The sequence below is a fragment of the Diabrotica undecimpunctata genome, chromosome 1 (assembly GCF_040954645.1).
Source record: "Diabrotica undecimpunctata isolate CICGRU chromosome 1, icDiaUnde3, whole genome shotgun sequence".
In the NCBI taxonomy this organism is placed as follows: domain Eukaryota; kingdom Metazoa; phylum Arthropoda; class Insecta; order Coleoptera; family Chrysomelidae; genus Diabrotica; species Diabrotica undecimpunctata.
The window spans coordinates 82,614,567-82,635,238 of record NC_092803.1 but is presented as its reverse complement, the minus strand read 5'-3'; the positions used below and the strand labels follow the sequence as shown (position 1 = coordinate 82,635,238).

The 20,672-nt window shown below is 31.5% G+C and overlaps 1 protein-coding gene across 1 annotated transcript in view; it reads right to left on the bottom strand.

The window, feature by feature from the left end:
• Nucleotides 1-20,672, bottom strand: part of LOC140450847 (disintegrin and metalloproteinase domain-containing protein 10-like) — a 942,961-nt gene that overhangs the window by 33,565 nt on the left and 888,724 nt on the right. Inside the window, exon 10 of the mRNA XM_072544529.1 lies at nucleotides 15,049-15,218. Coding sequence (XP_072400630.1) covers nucleotides 15,049-15,218 — 170 coding nt within the window. The remainder of the gene's footprint in view (nucleotides 1-15,048; nucleotides 15,219-20,672) is intronic.

Here is a 20,672-nt window from a genome sequence, read left to right as displayed (position 1 = left end):
TAACATCACAAAATGCTTTGTTATATGTGCTAAATGTCTTATTGGAGAAAAGATATTTCATCTTCTTCTTTAGGTGCCGTGTCCATACTCAGACGTTGGCCGTCATCATGTTTTCAATTTCCCTTTGCTATCGCTTCTTAAGTTTCTATAATGGCGTTGTATTACTTATTCTCTATTGTAAAATGCTAAAAACCCAAAATATGTGGTTTATGCAAGATGGTACACAACCACATTCTAGAGAGAAGGCTGTTAGAACATACTTAAAAACAACTTTTCTGAACGTTGGATTGGTCGTGGTAGTCATATTCCTTGGCAATGTGGTGAGATATTGATATAATTATTTAATTCATAAAAAATCCAAAAAGAATACTTATTGTTCATTACGTAAATTTTTTACTCATTTTTATTAGGACAAATAGAAACTAGAGCACAGGTATTGAATAACACATATGTGTCCTGTTTCATAATACTTTTGCAACAAATCTAACCTGAAAGACTTAGCATTTTTACAAAAACATGATTGTTGTCCTAATAAAAGATATTGTTATAAATATAGTAAACACACAGGCAATTTAGTTCAGCATAACATTAGTTCTTTAGTAAATCATAATAGTCCATTTGTTCGAGATGTAATTATAGTTACTCGTAAGCTGTAACGTAATCATATAAATAAGTAATCTCATCGATATATTCATCCATTATACATTATAGCCACCACGTAGCCCCGAATTTAATCCGCTTGATTTTGGTGTATGGATCGCGTTAAAACAACGTGTCTATAAGAATCCCAAAAACATTCGCAACCAACTATGGGAAGAAATAAATACTGCAGCAGTTTCTTTAGAACCAATTATGCTATTTAATATCAGATGATCTTTTATGGAATATATTGACAAATGAATTAAAGAAAATGGTGAACATATCGAACACTTACTTTGATAAAAAGTTATGTTATTTAGTTTAACTATTTCTTAATTTGGTTTGTAAACAAAATGTTTTGATTATGACTTTATTTTACATAAAACGTAAAATGTTTGATGTAAAATCCTATTATTCTGTTATTTTGTCAAATCCTATTATTAATTATTCTGCTGATATATTTATTTTATTTAATATTTCGTGAACTGTTAACTTTAGTTAAAGGTATTTTATACCAAAATTCAGAAGTATTAATGTTTTTGTCTATTTTTTCTTCGTTGCCTGGAGTAATTGCCTTAGATCAGAATTATGCAGCTGATTTTTAAAATGCGATTATCTCGAAAACTGTTGAGTTTTAAAGTTATTAACAGGTATACCTTTTTTTTGTTAAAATAATTTATCTTTAATATTTTTTATCCCAAATACAGGTAACTTAAAGAGCAAAAAAGTTAAGTGCAAATTTATACCACATATGTGGCATAAGTGGCGCCCTCTATAAGATACATCAAAGTGTGCATCAAATTATAATTTCTCATATTTAAAAGTACTCAGTTGTAAATTTTTATACATAAATGTTTACAAACATGAAAGTTATAGCGAAAAATAAAATTTAAATTTTGCACTTTCTTTCTTAATATCAACATTTTATCAAAGCAATTTGGCTTTAATCGTAATATTTTAAAGTGTAGAATCTACTGTTTCTTTTTGTACAATTACTTAAGGACCACCCTGTATATATATACATAGGGTATTCCTTAAGTAATTGTACAAACGAAAACCATAAATTCTACACTTTAAAATATCACGATTTAAGCCAACTTGCTTTAATAAAATGTTGATATTAAGAAAGATACAGGGTGTTAAAGTTGGAAATTTAAAATTCTATTTTTCGCTATAACTTTTACTTTTGTAAATATTTTTGGATAATAATTTATAATTGGATGCTTTAAAGCAGGATAAATTTTAATTTTACACAAACTTTAGTGTAACTGATAGAGGGCGCCACATATGCCACATGTGTGGCATAGATTTGCACTTAACTTTTTGCTCTTTAAGTTAGCTCTATTTTTGTTAAAAAATATTAAAGATACATTATTTTTACAAGGAAAAGGTGTACTTGTTAGTAACCTCAAAATTTAACCGTTTTCGAGATATTCGCATTTTATAAGTCAGCTGCATAATAATTCTAAGTTGTAATATTTGTGCGGTAAAGCACTGAATACCTGTAGATAAGCATATTTCACAGTTTATTCTTTTTACAACAACTCAAAGATGATAATAAAATATGTATTAGAAAATTTTTGTTATGGCTGCTAAATTTCTTATTGAAGAAAATACTCTTCATCTTCTTCTTTAGGTGCCGTGTCCGTATTCAGACGTTGGCCGTCATCATGTTTACAATTTCCCTTTTCTACCGCTTCTTAAGATTCTATACCTACTGGCGTTGTATTACTTTTTCCCTATTGTAAAATGCTGAAAACCCAAAATATGTGGTTTATGTAAGATGGTACACCACCATATTCTAGAGAGAAGGCAGTGAGAACATACTTAAATATAACTGTTCTGAACGTTGGATTGATCGTGGCAGTCATATTCCTTGGCAATGTTGTGAGATATTGATATATTTATTTAATTTATAAAAAAATCCCAAAAGAATACTTATTATTCATTACGTACATTGTTTACCTATTTTTATTAGGAAAATTAGAAACTAAAGCCTAGGTGTTGAATAACACATATGTGTCTTGTTTCATAATACTTTTGCTACCAAGCTAACCTCAGAATTTTTTTTACAAAAACATCATCGTTGGCCTAATAACCGATATTGTTATAAATATAGTAAACACACAATTAATTTAGTTCAGCATAATATTAGTTCGTTAGTTAATCATAATAGACCATTTGTTCGAGATGTAATTATAGTTACTCGTAAGCTGTAACGTAATCATATAAATAAGTAATGTCATCGATAGGTTATTTCGTGTTTATATAAGTAACCAATGAATCAGAAACATCACAGTTTAATACATTATTTAACCTCTGCGACAAATAAGATGTAGTTCCATAATATACCATAAGATTTGGATATGTATCCAAAAGAATATATTCATCCATTATACATTATAGCCACCACGTAACCCAGAATTTAATCCGTTTGATTTTGGTGTATGGGGCGTATTAAAACAACGTGTCTATAAGAATCCCATAAACATTCGCAACCAACTATGGGAAGAAATAAATACTGCAGCAGTTTCTTTAGAACCAATGATGCTATTTAATGAGACGATCTTTTATGTAATATATTGACAAATGAAATAAAGAAAATGGTGGACATATCGAACACTTACTTTGACAAAAAGTTATGTTATTTAGTTTAACTATTTCTTAATTTGGTTTGTAAACAAAATGTTTTGATTATGACTTTAATTTAACATAAAACGTAAAATGTTTGATGTAAAATCCCATTATTCTGTTTTTGTCAAATCCTATTACTACTTATCCTGCTGATATATTTATTTTATTTAATATTTCGTTAACTATTAACTTTAGTTAAAGGTATTTTATAAAAAAATTTAGATTTATTAATGTTTTTGTCTATTTTACCTTCGTTGCCTGGAGTAATTGCCTTAAATCATAATTATGCAGTTGATTTGTAAAATGCGATTATCACGAAAACTGTTAAGTTTTCAAGTTATTAAGAAGTATACCTTTTTTTGTTAAAATAATGTATCTTTAATATTTTTTGTCACAAATACAGGTAACTCTAAGAGCAAAAAAGTTAAGTGTAAATTTATGCCACATATGTGGCATATGAGGCGGGCTCTATCAGCTATATCAAAGTGTGCATTAAATTATAATTTCTCATATTTAAAAGTACCCAGTTGTAAATTTTTATGCATAAATCTTTACAAACATGAAAGTTATAGCGAAAAATAGAATATTAAATTTACACTTTAACACCCTGTATCTTTCTTAATATCAATATTTTATTAAAGCAATTTGACTAAAATCGTAATAATTCAAAGTGTGGAATTTACGGTTTTCGTTTGTACAATTACTTAAGGACCACCCTGTATATATATATATATATATATATATATATATATATATATATATATATATATATATATATATATTATATATATATATATATATATATATATATATGTATATATATATATATATATATACATACAACTAAACAAACAAATAAGTGACAGTTGCGTGTATTTACTGCAGATTACTAAATTAGGTACTAAAAAATGTTTATTCTTATAAACTTATATGACCGACACGTCAATTTTGTCTTAAATTCGTTTTAATTATTCCAAAACATACTCTTTTGAACGTTGAATATCGACTGCCTTCGACTGCCTGTATTGAATCCTTATTACTTAATTTCATCTCCCTATTAGTATTTAAAAATTTGTTCCCATTGCGAGGGTTGTTTTATGTGGTAATTAAAATTCTTTCTTTTTCATCTCGAGCAACATCTCACTTGAGAAAGGCACTCTGTTGAATCAACTGTAGTGATAAAATATTATAATAAATTTAGTGGAAGTTTTGAAAACAAAGTTTTCAGTGTTTTATTGTTATATAAAATGAATTTCCATCAAGTAACGGTCGAATTCATCACTTACTTGAGTCTGTATTAAGAGGTGAATGACATGAATTACTCCAAATCATATTGGAGGGTAAAGTACAAGGCAAAAGATCTGTTGGAAGACACCAGAACTCGTGGCTGAAAGACCTGAAGATAAGGTTTAACCACTTATCAGCATAAATCTTTTATGCATCAGTTTCCAAAGCTACAACTGCAATTTGGATCGCCAATCTTCGATAGAAGACGGTGCAATAAGAAGAAGAAGGTGACAAATATCAACTGTTACCACTTATTATGCAGATAAACGTTGGAGATAAGCACAGCAGAGGAACGAGAAGAATATCTTGGATGAGAAACATCAGGAAATGGTTCGCTTGCAGTTCTATTTAACCATTCCGAGCAGCCGCCCCCAGAATCAGTATTGCCATGATAGTAGCCAATCTCCGTAGCGAAGATAGCCCATTAAAAAGAAAATAACGTTCGCTTTATATGATATGCCATAATATGCCATTTAATGGTTTTCAAAATCATATTTTTTATTCTTGTTAATATCTAGATCTTTGTTACGCCGCCTACTCAGCTTTTAATTTATCTATAATATCTTTCTTCAGTGTAAAAATTTCAATTTTGAAGAAAAACATGGAGAAAACGTAGATAGCGTCTTAGTTGTCTAATCGTTAATCGTATTGTGTTGTCCCTGCTACGACATAGCTGTTCCTTTATTAAATGTATTTTTTTGTATTATTAGCACTTTAATTTCTTGTGCTTATCCAATCCATTCTTGTATTACTGTAATTTGGGATTAAATTGTGATGGTTTTAATGAAAATGAAAGATTTTAATGCATAAGATTTACACCGATAGATATTTACACAATAATTTTAGTACTTCCGTATTTATTTATGTGGAGTTTGTATTTATTTAATACTTCCGTATTTATTTATGCAAGTTAGATTTGGGACAAGCTGAAAGTAAGCTACATCTAGGTAAATGTAGATTTAACAGAAGCGTTTGTGTGGGGTTTACGTGGGACGGTATTGTTGGTGTTTCCAAAGGAAACAAGTTTGCTGCGGGAGGCGGGATTTTACACCTAGACTTCGTATCTTCTAAGAGCAGGGCGTAATTAAATTATGTGTACCAACCTTGTACAACATGCACTTCGACTAACGATATTGTACCTTATATAATGCGTTTTGTAGTTACAACATAATTAATAAAATTATATAGTTGTATGGCGGATAGGCCTGGAAGGACGTGAATTTTGATAGACTCAAAAAGAGTGAGGGTTAATAAAAGACGACACTGTTTTTTTTTCTCAATTCTTTCGGCATTTTTAAAGTTTGGTTAGCGATTTAAACTCTAAGATTTCTGCACTACTCTGCTATTTGTGAAACTTTTTAAGAATTCCTCTCGACCTTTATTTTTAACATAATTATCAGTATATGGTTTCAGCAATTGGTATCTTATTTTCGGTTAGTTACAATGTCAATGCATTATGAACTATTATTGTACGTAATTTTCTTTAATATACTTTATATGTGTACAAAATACGTAATTTAAGGTTGCGATGGAATCGCTTATTTCTACGGGCCGTTAATACAATTACCATGATGAATCACATACAATTTTTGGTTTGACATTGTCAGTGTCTAAAAAATTAACAAAAAATAAAACCAAAAAAAAACACTTAAACATATTATGAATGAAAAAGTTAAATCAATTTAATAATTTCTGATAAAAATATCTTTACCATTTTGCGTTAAATGAATATAAAAAGGTGACGGTTTTCCAACACGCGAATTATTGCCGAATAATTGCCCAATAAACGTAGAAGCTCTAAATTAATCCCGCAAAGTTACTATGGTTGGCGAGTTTTGTTTATTGTCATTGCAGAAACCAAAAGCACAAGTCATTGTAAACGTATAAAATCAAATGATACGTTCGTTGAAATCATCATTATACGCGGGATCAAGACATAATGACAACTGATCCTACTTTTAATTCTATATTGTTCGTTGGGAGACCAGGCAATTTCAATGAATTCAAAAACTCTGCAGGAAAGTTGACTATATCAATTTGATTGACAACTGCTTTGAATGAAAAAACTTTCCTGAAAGAAAATTCAGAATAATATATTCAACCCAATATACATATCAAATTTCATAAAAATCGGCCAAGCCGTTTTGAAGGAGTGTGGCAAAGGGTAAAAATTAAGGGTCGTTTGTATTGTTTAATTCCATATGAGAAAAAATAAAAATAAAAAATTTTGTTAAAAAAATTTAAAAAAAAAATCGTACGATGGACCAACCTTACCCCTTAGGGGTATAAAATAGATTACGACTGATTCACATACCTACCGAATATAAATATAAAATTTTATTAAAATCGGCGAATCGGTTTTGGAGGAGTATGGCAACTAACTCTGTGACACTAATATGGCAATTAAAAATAGAGGTAAGTAAAATTAGAAAAAGTGAAAATTAGGGATGTATGTATTTTTTAATGCCACCTCATAAAATTCGAAAAATAACAAAAACATGTTTGGTGTGGATCACCCTTAGGGATATAACAAATATATTACGATCAATTATCGGATCTACCTAATATACATCGAAAATTTAATAAAAATCAGCCACGCCGTTTTGGAGGAGTTTGGCAACTAACTCTGTGACACTAATATGTACATTAAATAATAGGGGTTGGTGATAAAAAAAGAGAAATTAAAGGGGTTGTAATTCCAGACCAAACGAAAATTAAAATAAAAAATTTTGTCTAAAAATAAAAAAAAAATGTTTGGGGTGAACCACTCTTACCCCTCAGGAGTATATAGTATGAAAAATAGATAACGACCTATTCTCAGACCTACCGAATATAACCATTTCGGAGGAGTATGACAACTAACTCTGTGACACGAATATGGCTATTAAGAAATACGGGTTAGTAATAGAGGGGTAAAAATTAGAGTTTGTATGTAGTTTTTAACGCCGCATGATAAAAAAATAAAAAAATTTTGTTGAAAAAATAAAAAAAAATGTTTTGAGTGAACCATCCTTACCCCTTAGTGGTATGAAAAATATATTACGACCTATTTTCAGAGCTACCGAATATATATATATATATATATATATATATATATATATATATATATATATATATATATATATATATATATATAGAGAGAGAGAGAGAGAGAAAAGAAATTTAATCTTTGCAGATAAGTTAAATAGTGGACTCTTAAATATTGGGGAAATCTGCAAGAAAGACTCTAATGAGTATCAATTGTTTCGCCGAACGTTTTCGCCAAAGAAAAATAATTTGGCTTCTTCAGGGCTGAAAGAGAATAAATTATAATTAGCTACCATATACTATCTATTAAAAACACTATTGATCTTACCGTAACTTATAATTGTAGAGTTAGAATATTAAAAAACTGTGCTAGTAACAGCATAGTGTTTTTTGTTACTATGTGCAAAAAACAGTTTTTTAACGTTGGAAATGTATGGTAGCTTTGAACTTAAAACGTAAAGGTTTACCCAAGGTTAATCGAAAAACCCAATGTAACTACATTTAAAAGGAGGTAATTCTTTGAATTGTCGGCAATAACTGAATTCTTGATTGTTAGAAAGTTTAAATGTGAGGTTCTGTTTTAGCCAGAACGCATGTGCTGACAAATTAATTAGTTCTTTCGAATATTTATGTCGTTAAGGTTCATTGGTAAACCGAATGAAATTAAATCCCAGTATAGAGAAATATTATTTTGGATTTTCTTTTTTAATTATATTATATTGTTCATGTATTATTATGATATCTTATTAAGATGTATCTAAGAAAACAAGGGAATGTTATCTTTTTTAGTTAATGAAAATGAATTATTAAAGTAGGTTAGTTGTTAATGGATATATCAGTCAAGTTAGTTATCTGTGATGTTGTATTGTTCTTGGTATCTGATTTAAGTAAGAATCTTCTTCTTACTTTTCTTCTTACTCATAAAATGTAAGTTGAATGAATCTAAGTTAAATAAAGTAAGAAAATATTTTATTTTATTTTTATTTGAAATTATTAATATGAAAATATGATAGAACATACACCTTAGGGGACAATTTTAAAGTAAACAACATATTAAGCCTAATTCTGCAATATTAATGCATGATAAATTTGGCTCAAGTTACTAATGTCCGTTCTCTTATTAAGAGCGTTAGGGTGTTTAAGTATTGAACACATTTCCAGAAACTGCCTTTTAACGAGATTACGTTCATTGCCAAGAATCTTAACTTCATTGCCATGCTGGGCAAGAGCACAAGTATGCTTAGATAAGTTGATATCACTGCGGTGTGTCGTAAGACGCTTTCTCAGTGATCTCCCTGTCTGCCCGATGTAGCATGAGTCATACTCAGCACAAGGTATGTCATAGATGACGTTTACTTGTTCCAGAAGTGACAAGGGTGTTTTTGTTTTAGAAAACAAATTCCTGACAATCTTAGCATTCTTAACAGCAATTTTAACAGGTACGTTATTCTGTTTAATAAGTTTTTCAGTAACTTGAGGAAAATAAGGTAGAGATGAGTAATGGGTGGTTGGAGTCCCAAGTACAGTATTAGGCAGAATAGTGTTATTAATGGAATTATTTGATATTATTCTAAGTTACTTACCATTGGGTATATCATTTAAAGGGGAACCATAGCTTTGTAAATAAAGATTTATTATTTATTTATTATTATTATAAAGGTATTTATTAATGAGAGAGGATGGATAGGAATTTTCAATTAAAGTATTTCTAAGCAATTGAAGGGATTCCCTTCGATTAACCGGATGTGTCAGTCTATTTAGCCTACAGCTTAAAGCTTTAATTAGGTTTATTTATATTTGAAAGGATGACAAGAATGGTGGTTGAGAAACCTATTAGAGGCCATTGGTTTCCTATACCAACTTGTGGTTAAGATGTTATCTACCATTCTAATGACACGCCAAATACCATATATATATATATATATATATATATATATATATATATATATATATATATATATATATATATATATATATATATATATATATATGTATATAATCGATTAAGCCATTTCGGAGAAGTATCGCAACTAAAGCTATGAGACACTAATATGACTATTAAAAATAGGGGTTAGTAATAGAGGGGTGAAAATTAAGAGCTGTACTAATATACTAACAGCTGTACTATAGAACAGCATTTTTTAAAGCGCTGTACTTTATGGATGCGAAATCTGACAAGTCACTAAGAGAACGGAACAAGAACGTTCTGGAAATGGATTTTTGGCGCAGTACAGCAGGTAGATCCAGAATATTGCACGTCACAAAGAAAATAATAAGACAAATCATAGGCAGAACAAACATCATCATAAAATATATTTTTTTTTTATATATTTGGTTCTTTTTTACTAAAATATATTAACAATTTAAAGATAGAAACCAACCAGCAAAAACAGCTTATTTGGTACGGACCATCGCCTACCGAAAATAATATTGGATTGGCAGCCACCTGAGCGACAAAAACAACGAAAATCGAAAATAACATGGCTTGATGAAGTATAAAAGGCAATGTCGGAAAGAGATCTATAACCAGGAGACTGGACCGATACACGAGAATGGAGACTGGGGGAATGGAATCGGACGGCGCAGGATGCTATAAATTGGACGTTATATATACAATTATAATTATAATATCATTTAATATTTCATTATTAGGAATTTATATTTCTGCATTAAACGAAAATTATTTAGAATATCATTCAAAATTTACAATTATAATTTTTTTAAATAATCCAAACTGTTAATATTAATACCTTCAGTACAAACTAAGGGACCAGAACTACATTATAACATTATAATTATGTTTCTCGTTTGATAGAACAGTTAATGTTTTTATGGCTGCTTATTTTAGGGCAGCATATAAACTTTTATGCACTTAATTTCAAAAACCTTAGGTGGTTCATCATCATTCAGCCTTCTATGTCCACAGTTGAATATAGGCCTCTCCTAAGCGATATATATTCCCAGCGATTCTTTTGACGTCGTCTATCCATCGTGTAGGTGGTCTACCTCTGCTTCTTCTATCAGATTTTGGTCTCCACTCTGTAATTTTTTGAGTCTACCTTGCGTCATTCATTCAGGCCACACGGCTCGCCCAGTTCCACTTAAGCCATGCTATAAGCTCTATGACATCTGTGACGCCTATCCTTCTTATTTCTTTATTTCCAACTCTCTCTCTGAGAGTCAGTTTAAGTGCCGAGCGTTTCATTCAACTTTGAGTTGTTCTGCGTTTAGTTGCTGTAGCCTGGGAAAGTGTTTCTGGAAGCACACATTGGTCGAAAGTTTTCTTTTTTAAATAATTTGGCATGTTGCTCTTGAAGATGTCTGATAAAGCTCCATACGCGGCCCATGCTAAAGTGATTCTTCCATGCAGATCAGCAGTTTGGTTGTCCCTAGCAATTTGAATTTCATGACCTAAGTATTTATATTTATAAACTTTCTCTATTTCGTTGTAGTCGTCTTTTGGATTTTCGCTTGGTTCCAGATTTATCATGTATTGTGTTTTTCCAAAATTTATGTTCAAATCAACTTCATTACAGGCGGCACCTAACTTAGTAAGCATAATTCTAATCTCTTTTAAGTTGTCTGTTATCAGAACAATGTCGTCCACAAATCGTAAATGGGAGAGCATTTCGCCGTCGAAATTGATTCCTTTGGCTTTTCACTCCAATTTTTTGAAAGCATGTTCCAGAACTGCCATAAAGAGTTTGGGAAATAACGTGTCTTTTTGTCTGATTGCTCTTTTGCCTTTTATACATTTTGTATCTTTGTGTAGTCTTACGGTCATGGTTGCATTATTATATTTATTCGCAATCGGTTTAAAGTTCCGATAATCTATGCGACTTTCCTCCAACACTCTCATTACGCTGTTAATTTCTATCGTATCGAATGCTTTGCGAATGTCTACAAAAGCTAGGAGCAATGGTCGGTTGTATTCAATGGATTTTTTTATAATCCCTTTTATACAGTGGATTTGTTGGTTGGTGCCAAAGTTTTTCCTAAAAGCTGCCTGTTCACTAGGTTGGTAAAAATCTAATTTCGTTTCCAGTCTAATTCGTCTATTCTTGTGAATAACTTGTAGAGAGGGTTTAACGATCTTATGGGTCAGTTTTTCTCGAGGTCTGTTGGATCGCCCTTTTTGTGTAATGAAGTGGTAAGTGAACTGTACCATCTTGTAGGTGTTTTACTGTGGTGCAGACATAAGTTGAACAATTTCATTATATTCTCTAAAAGTCTGACTTCTCCAATGTTTACAGCTTATATAACGATATTATCTTCTAGCGGTGCGCTTTATTTCTTTTTGTTTTATTCAGTGTATTCCTTATTTAGTCTGTTAATATATTTGGCATCAATTCCGATCATTGGTTGACTAATCGTTTTCCTGAGTTTTTTAACTTTTCTGTTAGTTGCTCATCATAGTTGTGTTGACTTCTGTATAGTTCTGTGTAGAAATCTTTTACTACCCTTAGCAATTCATCTCTATTGGTGATGATATTTTCTCTTTCTTCTTTAATTTCATTATTTCTTTATACCATTTTTCAATTTTTTTCTGAGAACTTTGCTTGTTATTTTCAACGTTTTTTGGATTTGTCCACTTTTATGCTTTCGATTGGCCATCCTAATAGATTTTTGTATTTTTTTTAACTTATCTCTTTAAGTTTATAATATTCTTTGCTTCTATTACTACATTTTTCTCCTCTTCTTCATTAATGCTTGTGTTTGGGGAATTACCTCCACCAAAAAACACAAGATGGTTCATAGGAGGTTAAAATATTTATATATTTCTCCTTTTATTACCTACTTCTATTGATATATTTTTATCCAGATTAAGAAAGAAACATGTGTGTACCTCTTCCAAATTACTTTCATCTGTTATCTTAGTCGTTTTGTAATCAATTCGTTCAGTGTGTTTATGTAAACGCATGCGCTTAACAATTTCAGTTTATACTTAACTAGAACAGTAGCGCACCTAGAATTTGCCTCTGGGGGGGGGTTTTGGTTGGTCACCAAATTTTTTTTTATGATGTTCCTCCATTTTGAGTCCTTAAAATGTGTAAGTAACAGTGTCGGAATAGGGTCCTGGGGGGGGTTTTAACCCCCAAAACCCCCTCCTCGGTGCGCCACTGAACTAGAAGTTATTTAAGTAAATTTTTTATCAAAGTCACTACTACACTGCTTCACTACAAATACCAATAGTGTGAGTAGAATTCTCGGTTCAAACGTAGTTAATTTATTATATTAACAAAATTTGCACGATTTTCAATGCTTAAAAATTTGTGCAAATAATTTAGGAAAGGTAAATAATGATTAACTTTAAGTAACCTTCTTTATGAGTTATATTACATTCCTGACAATTACATATCCTATATTTTTTTACAAAAGTAACAAAAAGGACTTAGACTTTTCAGTTTCAGATTACTGTATTTTGTTTCAGTTTGTATTTTAAAAATTTAAATAACTTTATACGTATACTAAAAGTTAATTAAATAAGTCAATTAAGTAAGTAAATGGTATAAGACCTACATACAAAATCAAAAGAGATGGGATTAAAAATAAATCTAGCAAAAACTAAATATCTAACTAACGGATCTTTCGATATAACTTAGAATATTACTCTGGACAATAATATAGAACAACTTGAGTCCTATATAATAGGCTTACAACAAAAAAATCGTACTATCAAAGCTTAATCTAAAGGCTGAGTTAAATAGAAGTTATTCCTTGGCACGGGCAGATCAAGGTAAGAGATGCGAAAGATTGCCATGTTATAATGGAACTATCCAGGACACATAGGAAGAATGAAAGGCAACCGTTGGACGAAGAGAATTGTTGAATAGCGACCAAGAGAAAATAGGAAAATCAGAGGCAGACCTCAAACCAGATGAGTTGATGTCATCAAGAGAATGGATGGTCAATAATTAATGCAAAAAACAACAGAATAGAACGGACACACCTAAGGGAGGCTTACATCCGACGATAGATGTAACAATTGTTGCTACTGCTGATGATAAAATACCTATAATAAAAGTTAGTTTATGATTAGATATTTATTTTAAATTTCTTGTGTGGGAATGACTAACCAGCCAGAAAAAATAAGACTTATTCCATGCCTTATTTCAGTTACGATTTTTTTCAATGGTTCGTTGTAATAACTGTACTGCAGTCTAGTAACGAGCTATCTAAAAAAAAATTAAGCAGTCCTTGGAGTAAACCTTTCGTCTTTTGGATCGTTAGTCTCCTAATCTACTCTAACCTACCTGGTAACTATCTGATTATCTTATTTCTTTAAAACACAATTTTACCGAAAATAAGCTTGTCTAAAATGCGTTTAAATTCCTGTTTTAATTTCAAGTAATCAATTCAAGTAATCAAGGTCATTTAAAGTTAAATCTCATTTGACTGGGATAACAACTATCTACGAATTTACTTGAATTACTTCTCGTGCTGTTCTGAGACTATTTTCTTATGACATGTTTAAGTTAAATCTTTTTTATAGGAAATTAAACCACAATTGACGTTAATAAGAATTACATTTTACATATTTGTTTTGACGTTTCGATTTCCAATTCAGAAAGCGTTTTCAAAAAATTTTAAAATAAAAATTATAAATAATCTTAGGCTTTAATGTTTATAGTTGGCGGTAGGTGGTAATAGCCAATTTGACAGTTAACGCACTTGGCCTCAACCTTGCAGACACTACCCGTATTTTGATTGAAATTTTCGAGATGTTATTGTACCTTACGATTGACATCAAATGTTGATATTTCAGGGCTTATGCAGTTAATTATAGATGCTGTGTCTCTGACCTTATATTAACTCATTAATTTTATGGTATGTTCTTATTGTTAACTTCTTTTTACAGTATTGGTAACTAGAGCCTGCTACATTCTATTGATGTTTTAGCTACAAATTTGGCTCCATTTAGAAAGACAATAGACAATTTTGTATACTATCATCTTTACAAGGCTAACATGATAAGTTGCTTTCACCTTCCTTGGTGAAAGATTACCTGTTTTGACTAATCCTTTATTCTATCTGTGAATTAGCGAAACAATTGTTACATTTGGTGTAGATTGTTACGAACTGTAACCAGATATTTCTCAGAAAGCTTATGGCATTTTTTTCTTGCATAATCAATGAGTGCGTTTTCCACATTGCAAAGTTTTTTAATTTACAAATTTTTAATCATTTTGTAGTGTACGCGATTTCTTTAAAAATAGGAAATTCGATAACGTATTCAAATTTTCTGACCAGCTATATTTAATAACCTCAACAAATATGACAAAATACACTCAGATGAACCTCTTCTCAATAAATGTTTTCCTAATATTCAGTTATGCCTCTGAAAGCAGACAATAGAACAAAACAACCGAACAAAAACACAGGTCTGTGGGCTAATAATTATTAATGATACTTTTAATACAATTTAATAAATGCGCTGCAGATAAAATCTAGATAATTTACCTGTGAGGGACTACAAGCACTGCGAGGTGTCAAACGACATGGAGGCTCGTCTATGGTTGCATATCGTCTCATAGGGAAGCAGCACTGATCTCTGCAGTCTTCCTCCCAGCCGCAGTCGCACTCTTCGCCTTCTTCTACCACGCCGTTTCCACAAATTGCTACCTTTGGCTCTATAAAATTTAATACAAAGAATATATTTATAAATTTTGAAACAAAGTTAATAAAACGTAAAACAATACTGTTTTTAATTTCCATAAATTATAATCAACTTGGCATATTTCTCTGGAACATTAACTTCATCAAAATAATCATAATTTTAAACCAGTTTGTGCTGATGTTATACAACTCAACATAAATTTCCACGAAAAGTATGAAGATATATTCTTAAATTCTAGAAATGCTGCAAAAACTACACAACTATCAACATTATGGTCTTGACCAAGGCTCTTGTGGCTATCAACTATGCCAAATTTCATCAGTAAATGGATTGAAGAAAATTCGCATATTTGTAGCGTAATAAATATAAATAGGTTAATATTAATGTTTTAGTTAATATTAAGTTTTATGGAATTGTATTATCTACATTTTTCGCAGCTAGAAGTTGTAAAATACAATATTATTTCCGAAAACTACTTGCATGCGAATGAAATGAAAATAATAATTACTAATCCAGTCGTCAGAGATTTGACCTCCAAAAAGTATACGACCAAGCTGAATTTTGTTATGAATGTCAATTTTTGGACCCCAAGAACTATACAAAAATGTTTACCACTCGTAGGGGGGCAAACGGAAAAAATATATTTGATATATTTGCGCGAAATCAATTTTAAATAAAAATTTTATCAACTCAACGGTAAAAATTCGATATTTTTTATGAGAGCGTAAAAATCAAAATGTGTTTTAAAAATGAAGACAGCAGCTTTTCTATGCAATTTTTGTAGTTTTCCACAAATAAAGTCTTTTTCAGTGTTTTTTTGGCACGTTTCAACTGCCTACATTTGTGGTCAGTTACAATAGTAGGCTATAGTAATGGAAATATCATAGTGATTCGTCAATACAAGTGATTCATTTTATTGATCTCATGAGAATGGTAAAAAATGGAAAAAATCACGTAACGTTTATTAACTTAACCCCTTTATAACAACTGACTTTATTAGTAGTAAAAATTGCATACGAAAGTTACTCTCCTCACCTTTAAAACGCATTTTAGCTTTTGTTGATAGGACACTCTGATTAAAATATGGAGAATTTTTACCGTCGAGTTAATACAAATTTTTATTTAAAATTAATTTCGCGCGTGTAACTGACATTCAACATCGTCATCGCCGGTCGCTTTAAGGGTTGCTTGTGAGAGAACCGTTCATTCTACACAAAAAGTTCCAATGAATATTTTTATTCAAAATTATCTCAGCTACATTTTATATTCAAAATATTTTTTCTACGAAGTACAGATTCTTAGTAAATATTTTTCCTGTTTCACCCGTACAAAGATTTAGGGAAAAACCAGGGGATAGGAGTGGTAAACTTTTTTGTATATTTTTTAAGATCCGAAAATTAACATTCTTAGCGAAATTCAGCTTATTCGTATGATTTTTATAGGTTCAGCGTCATTTTCGTCTCTAACAACTTCAGTATAAATAATAATACATTTAGGACCATGAAAATGTTAATCCGAAATAAATAAGGATGTACATATAATTATAATATATTTCAACTATATATTTCAGTTTTTACACCATACTCTTGTTTTCTTCACTCTTACTCCCTCTGTCGTCATTAACCACTATAAGAGTCAATAAACGGTGTTTATTATAACTTATTCTCCATTCAATCACCAATATTCCACATCCAATTTTGCTACGATAATTACATGTTGCACGTAACTGTTCCATTTTTGTGGAGTAACTTGAAAGTAGGATTCATTTTCACTCTGGAGAAACAAAATGCTCACTATATTTATGTTAATAATCGTACTGATGATAACTATATTAGATTTTCCTACCTAAGAGCTGAATGTAAACAACTGTATGAAATTTGCTTCAGCAACTATATTAAAGGTATAGATACTGGCCTAAGAAATGATCCAAAATATTTTGGAAGTACATCAATGATAAGCGGTCTAGTCATAACCTACATAACTCCTTATTTTATCAAGTGCAATCTGCAACAAATGGTCAAGACATAGCTAATTTATTTATGAACTTCTTCCAAACTGTGTATTCACCAAATTACAACAACCTTTACATACCTATCCATCCATTAAATAACAACTTTAGTACAAATATTTGTCCTTCTAAGATTACCATCACTGATATTTTTAATGGCATAAACGAGCTGCCCAATAAGTTTACTGCTGGTTCAGATGGTGTACCTAATTTTTTATTAAAAAAGTGTGTCTGTACCCTTGTAATACCATTTGTTATAGTGTTTAATAGATCTCTGGAAACCTCTGTGTTTCCTTCTTCATGGAAAGAAAGTTATGTTGTTTCTATATTTAAAAATGGTCAGAAAGACAATATTGAAAATTATCGTAGCATTTGTATACAATCTGAAATCCCTAAGCTCTTCGACAGTCTTATAGCAAAGCAACTTTCTTGGTTATGTAAAGGCTTAATATCTCAATCACAACATGGTTTTCATAGCAAAAAATCCATTTCAACAAATTTGGTTTGTTATCAATCTGATATAGGTAGCTGCAATATACACAGATTTTTCCAAAGCATTTGATCGTGTAGATCACCAAATACTTTTGGGCAAATTAATTAATGTAGGCTTTCATGGCAGGTTTGTTGAATGGATTAAAAACTCTACATCTGGGAGAAGTCCAAGAGTCAAAATAGGTTGTCATTTATCTGACAGTATTACAGTAATATCTGGAGTTCCTCAAGGAGGCCACACTTCTCCACTTCTTTTTAATATCTTCGTTAATGACATGATTTCCTGTTTCCTAAATAGCAAATGTCTAATGTTGGCAGATGACTTAAAATTTTGTAAAGTTATAGATAGTGTAAAAGATCAAGCCTTGCTACAACATGACTTAGACAGACTACAAAATTGGTGCAATCAGAACAAACTCCACTTAAATGTAAAAAAATGTTCTTTTATAAGTTTTTCTCGTAAAGTCAACAGAATTGGACCAAGCTATACTATTAATAATCAGCCACTGAATTATGTCTCTTCTATTCGAGATTTGGGTGTTATTTTCGATGTGAAGCTTACTTTCTGTGACCACATAAACTCTATTTCAATAAAGGCATCTAAACTTCTTGGTTTCGTTACTAGGAATTGCAAGTATTTCTCCATTAATTCAACAAGATTAGTGTACTGTTGCTTAGTTAGAACTATTTTGGAATACTGTTCAGTTAGTTGGTTACACTATTTTCAGAACAATATTGATACCATAGAAAGAGTCCAGCATAAATTTTTGAGATACTGTGCTTACCACGTCCACACTACTATTGAAAATCATGATTATTTCCGTATCGAACAATTATCTTTAACCTCACTTAAGAACCGTCGTGACGTATCAGGAGATATATTTATATATAAGATCATACATGGATTTATTGATTGTCCAAACCTGTTAAGCCAGATTACCTTTAATGTTCCCCATCAAGCTCTACGGTATCACAATGTTTTCAATATCCCTTTCCACAGAACAACCTATGGTATTCACAACCCATTGGATAAATATATGGGGCTATTAAATGATCGCGATTTTGGTATTTTCAATATAACTTTAACTCAGTTAAAAAGATCTCTTGCTTTGTGATATGTATATTGGGATTGTTGAATTTTGTTCTTGTTATACTTTTTTTGTTTTTTTTAGTATGTAAGATTTTTAGTCTCATTTTTTTTTTAATTTTTTAATATTGATTTTATATTATAAGTAATTTCAAGTTTTGAATCCTAACTGTGATGTTGTATACTTATTGTAATTTAAACGTTAATGGGGTTATCCCGTGTATTAAATAAATAAATAAATAAATTAATAATATAATAATAAATGTATTAGGCTGTTCTTTTTAAAGTTTGTACGTAGTACGACACGCACATTAAACTGTGATTTGAATTGAGGTACTTCGTCCAACAACTCGGATTCCAAGTAATATTCTTCGAAATATATATTTTGTAAATGCAGCCACTTCTTTATTTCCTCTTTATTGTCAGAAATGTTTAAAACTTTTTCCAACTTTCTGGAGTGATATGACTCATTGTCTAACAGTTTTGTTGGGAACATTTGGAAGAAGTAAAGTTTTAAACAAATTTTCGAAAAGACGTCTTGTATTTTTCTTGTATAAGAAAGTTAGTTCGGCGCTGTTAATAAATTCACCTTAACTTTCTGCATTTAGTAAAAAGAAACGTGGACCACGTGTAATCATCATCATCATCTTGGTGCTACAGCCCTTAGAGGGCCTCGACCTTCTCAAGCTTTCTACGCCATTCTATTCTCTCCCTCGCTTGCATTTTCCAGTTGCCGACTCCGATCTTCTCGGCATCTTGTGTTACCCCGTCCATCCACTTTAGCTTTGGTCTACCCCGTCTTCTCATTCCCACGTGTTAGAATCTTTTTTATCATGTTTGACTCAGGGGCCCGGGCTACATGTCCTGCCCACTGCAGGCGGTTTCGCTTAATTATAGTGGTAATATCTTTACCACCAAACGTATGCTTGTAGATATTCTGCAATTCAAAGTTATATCTACGCCTCCATATTCCGTTCTCACAGACCGCTCCGAATATCTTGCATAGCACCTTTCTTTCAAAAATGGATAGAGCGGATTCATCTGTTTTCGTTAGCGTCCATGCCTCTGATCCATATGTGAGAACGGGGACTATCAGTGTTCTATACAGCCTTATACGAGTTTTTTGAGACAGACGTTTGTTAGCTAAGTACTTTGATAGACCATGATAACACCTGTTTGCAATTATTATTCGCCTTTTTATTTCCTCAGATGTGTTATTATTGGGGTTAACCGATGTCCCTAGATATATGAACTCTTTGACTGCTTCGAAGTTTTGGTCATTGATGATTAAATTTGTGTCAACATTTCCAGCTCTTGTGTTTGTGTTAGTCGCCATGAATTTGGTTTTATTTTGATTTATCTGTAACCCCATTCGTTCTGCTGCTGCTACTAGCTCGGTTAGGATTTCCGCAGTTCTCGCCCTAGTTCTTGTTATAATGTCCACGTCGTCTGCATATGCTAGAATTTGGACTGATCTATTGTAACGATGCTCTGATCGTTTAACAGTTCGAACCGTGGGAGTGTCAATATTTGCGCATCCACTTCTACAACGTGACGGCGTAGTGGGATTCAGAACGACTATTTAAGGCGTGTGGATAGCGGAATTAGATAGTCTTGTAGCTAGCGCTCTAGGCTCCCTGACTCGCCGGTGTAGTGAACCTGCGAGCCATTCCGGACAGAGAGATTTCCGTATTGAGGATTATACTCTGTCCCTAACCAAGCGGAACCCATCGGTATTGCGTATTGAGCATTACCGTGGATCTGCACAGAACCAACCGGGACAGAGAGATTTCCGTATTGAGGATCACACTCTGTCCTTAGCCAAGCGGAACCCGTCGGTATTGTGTATTGAACATTGCCATGGGTCTGCACAGCTAAAT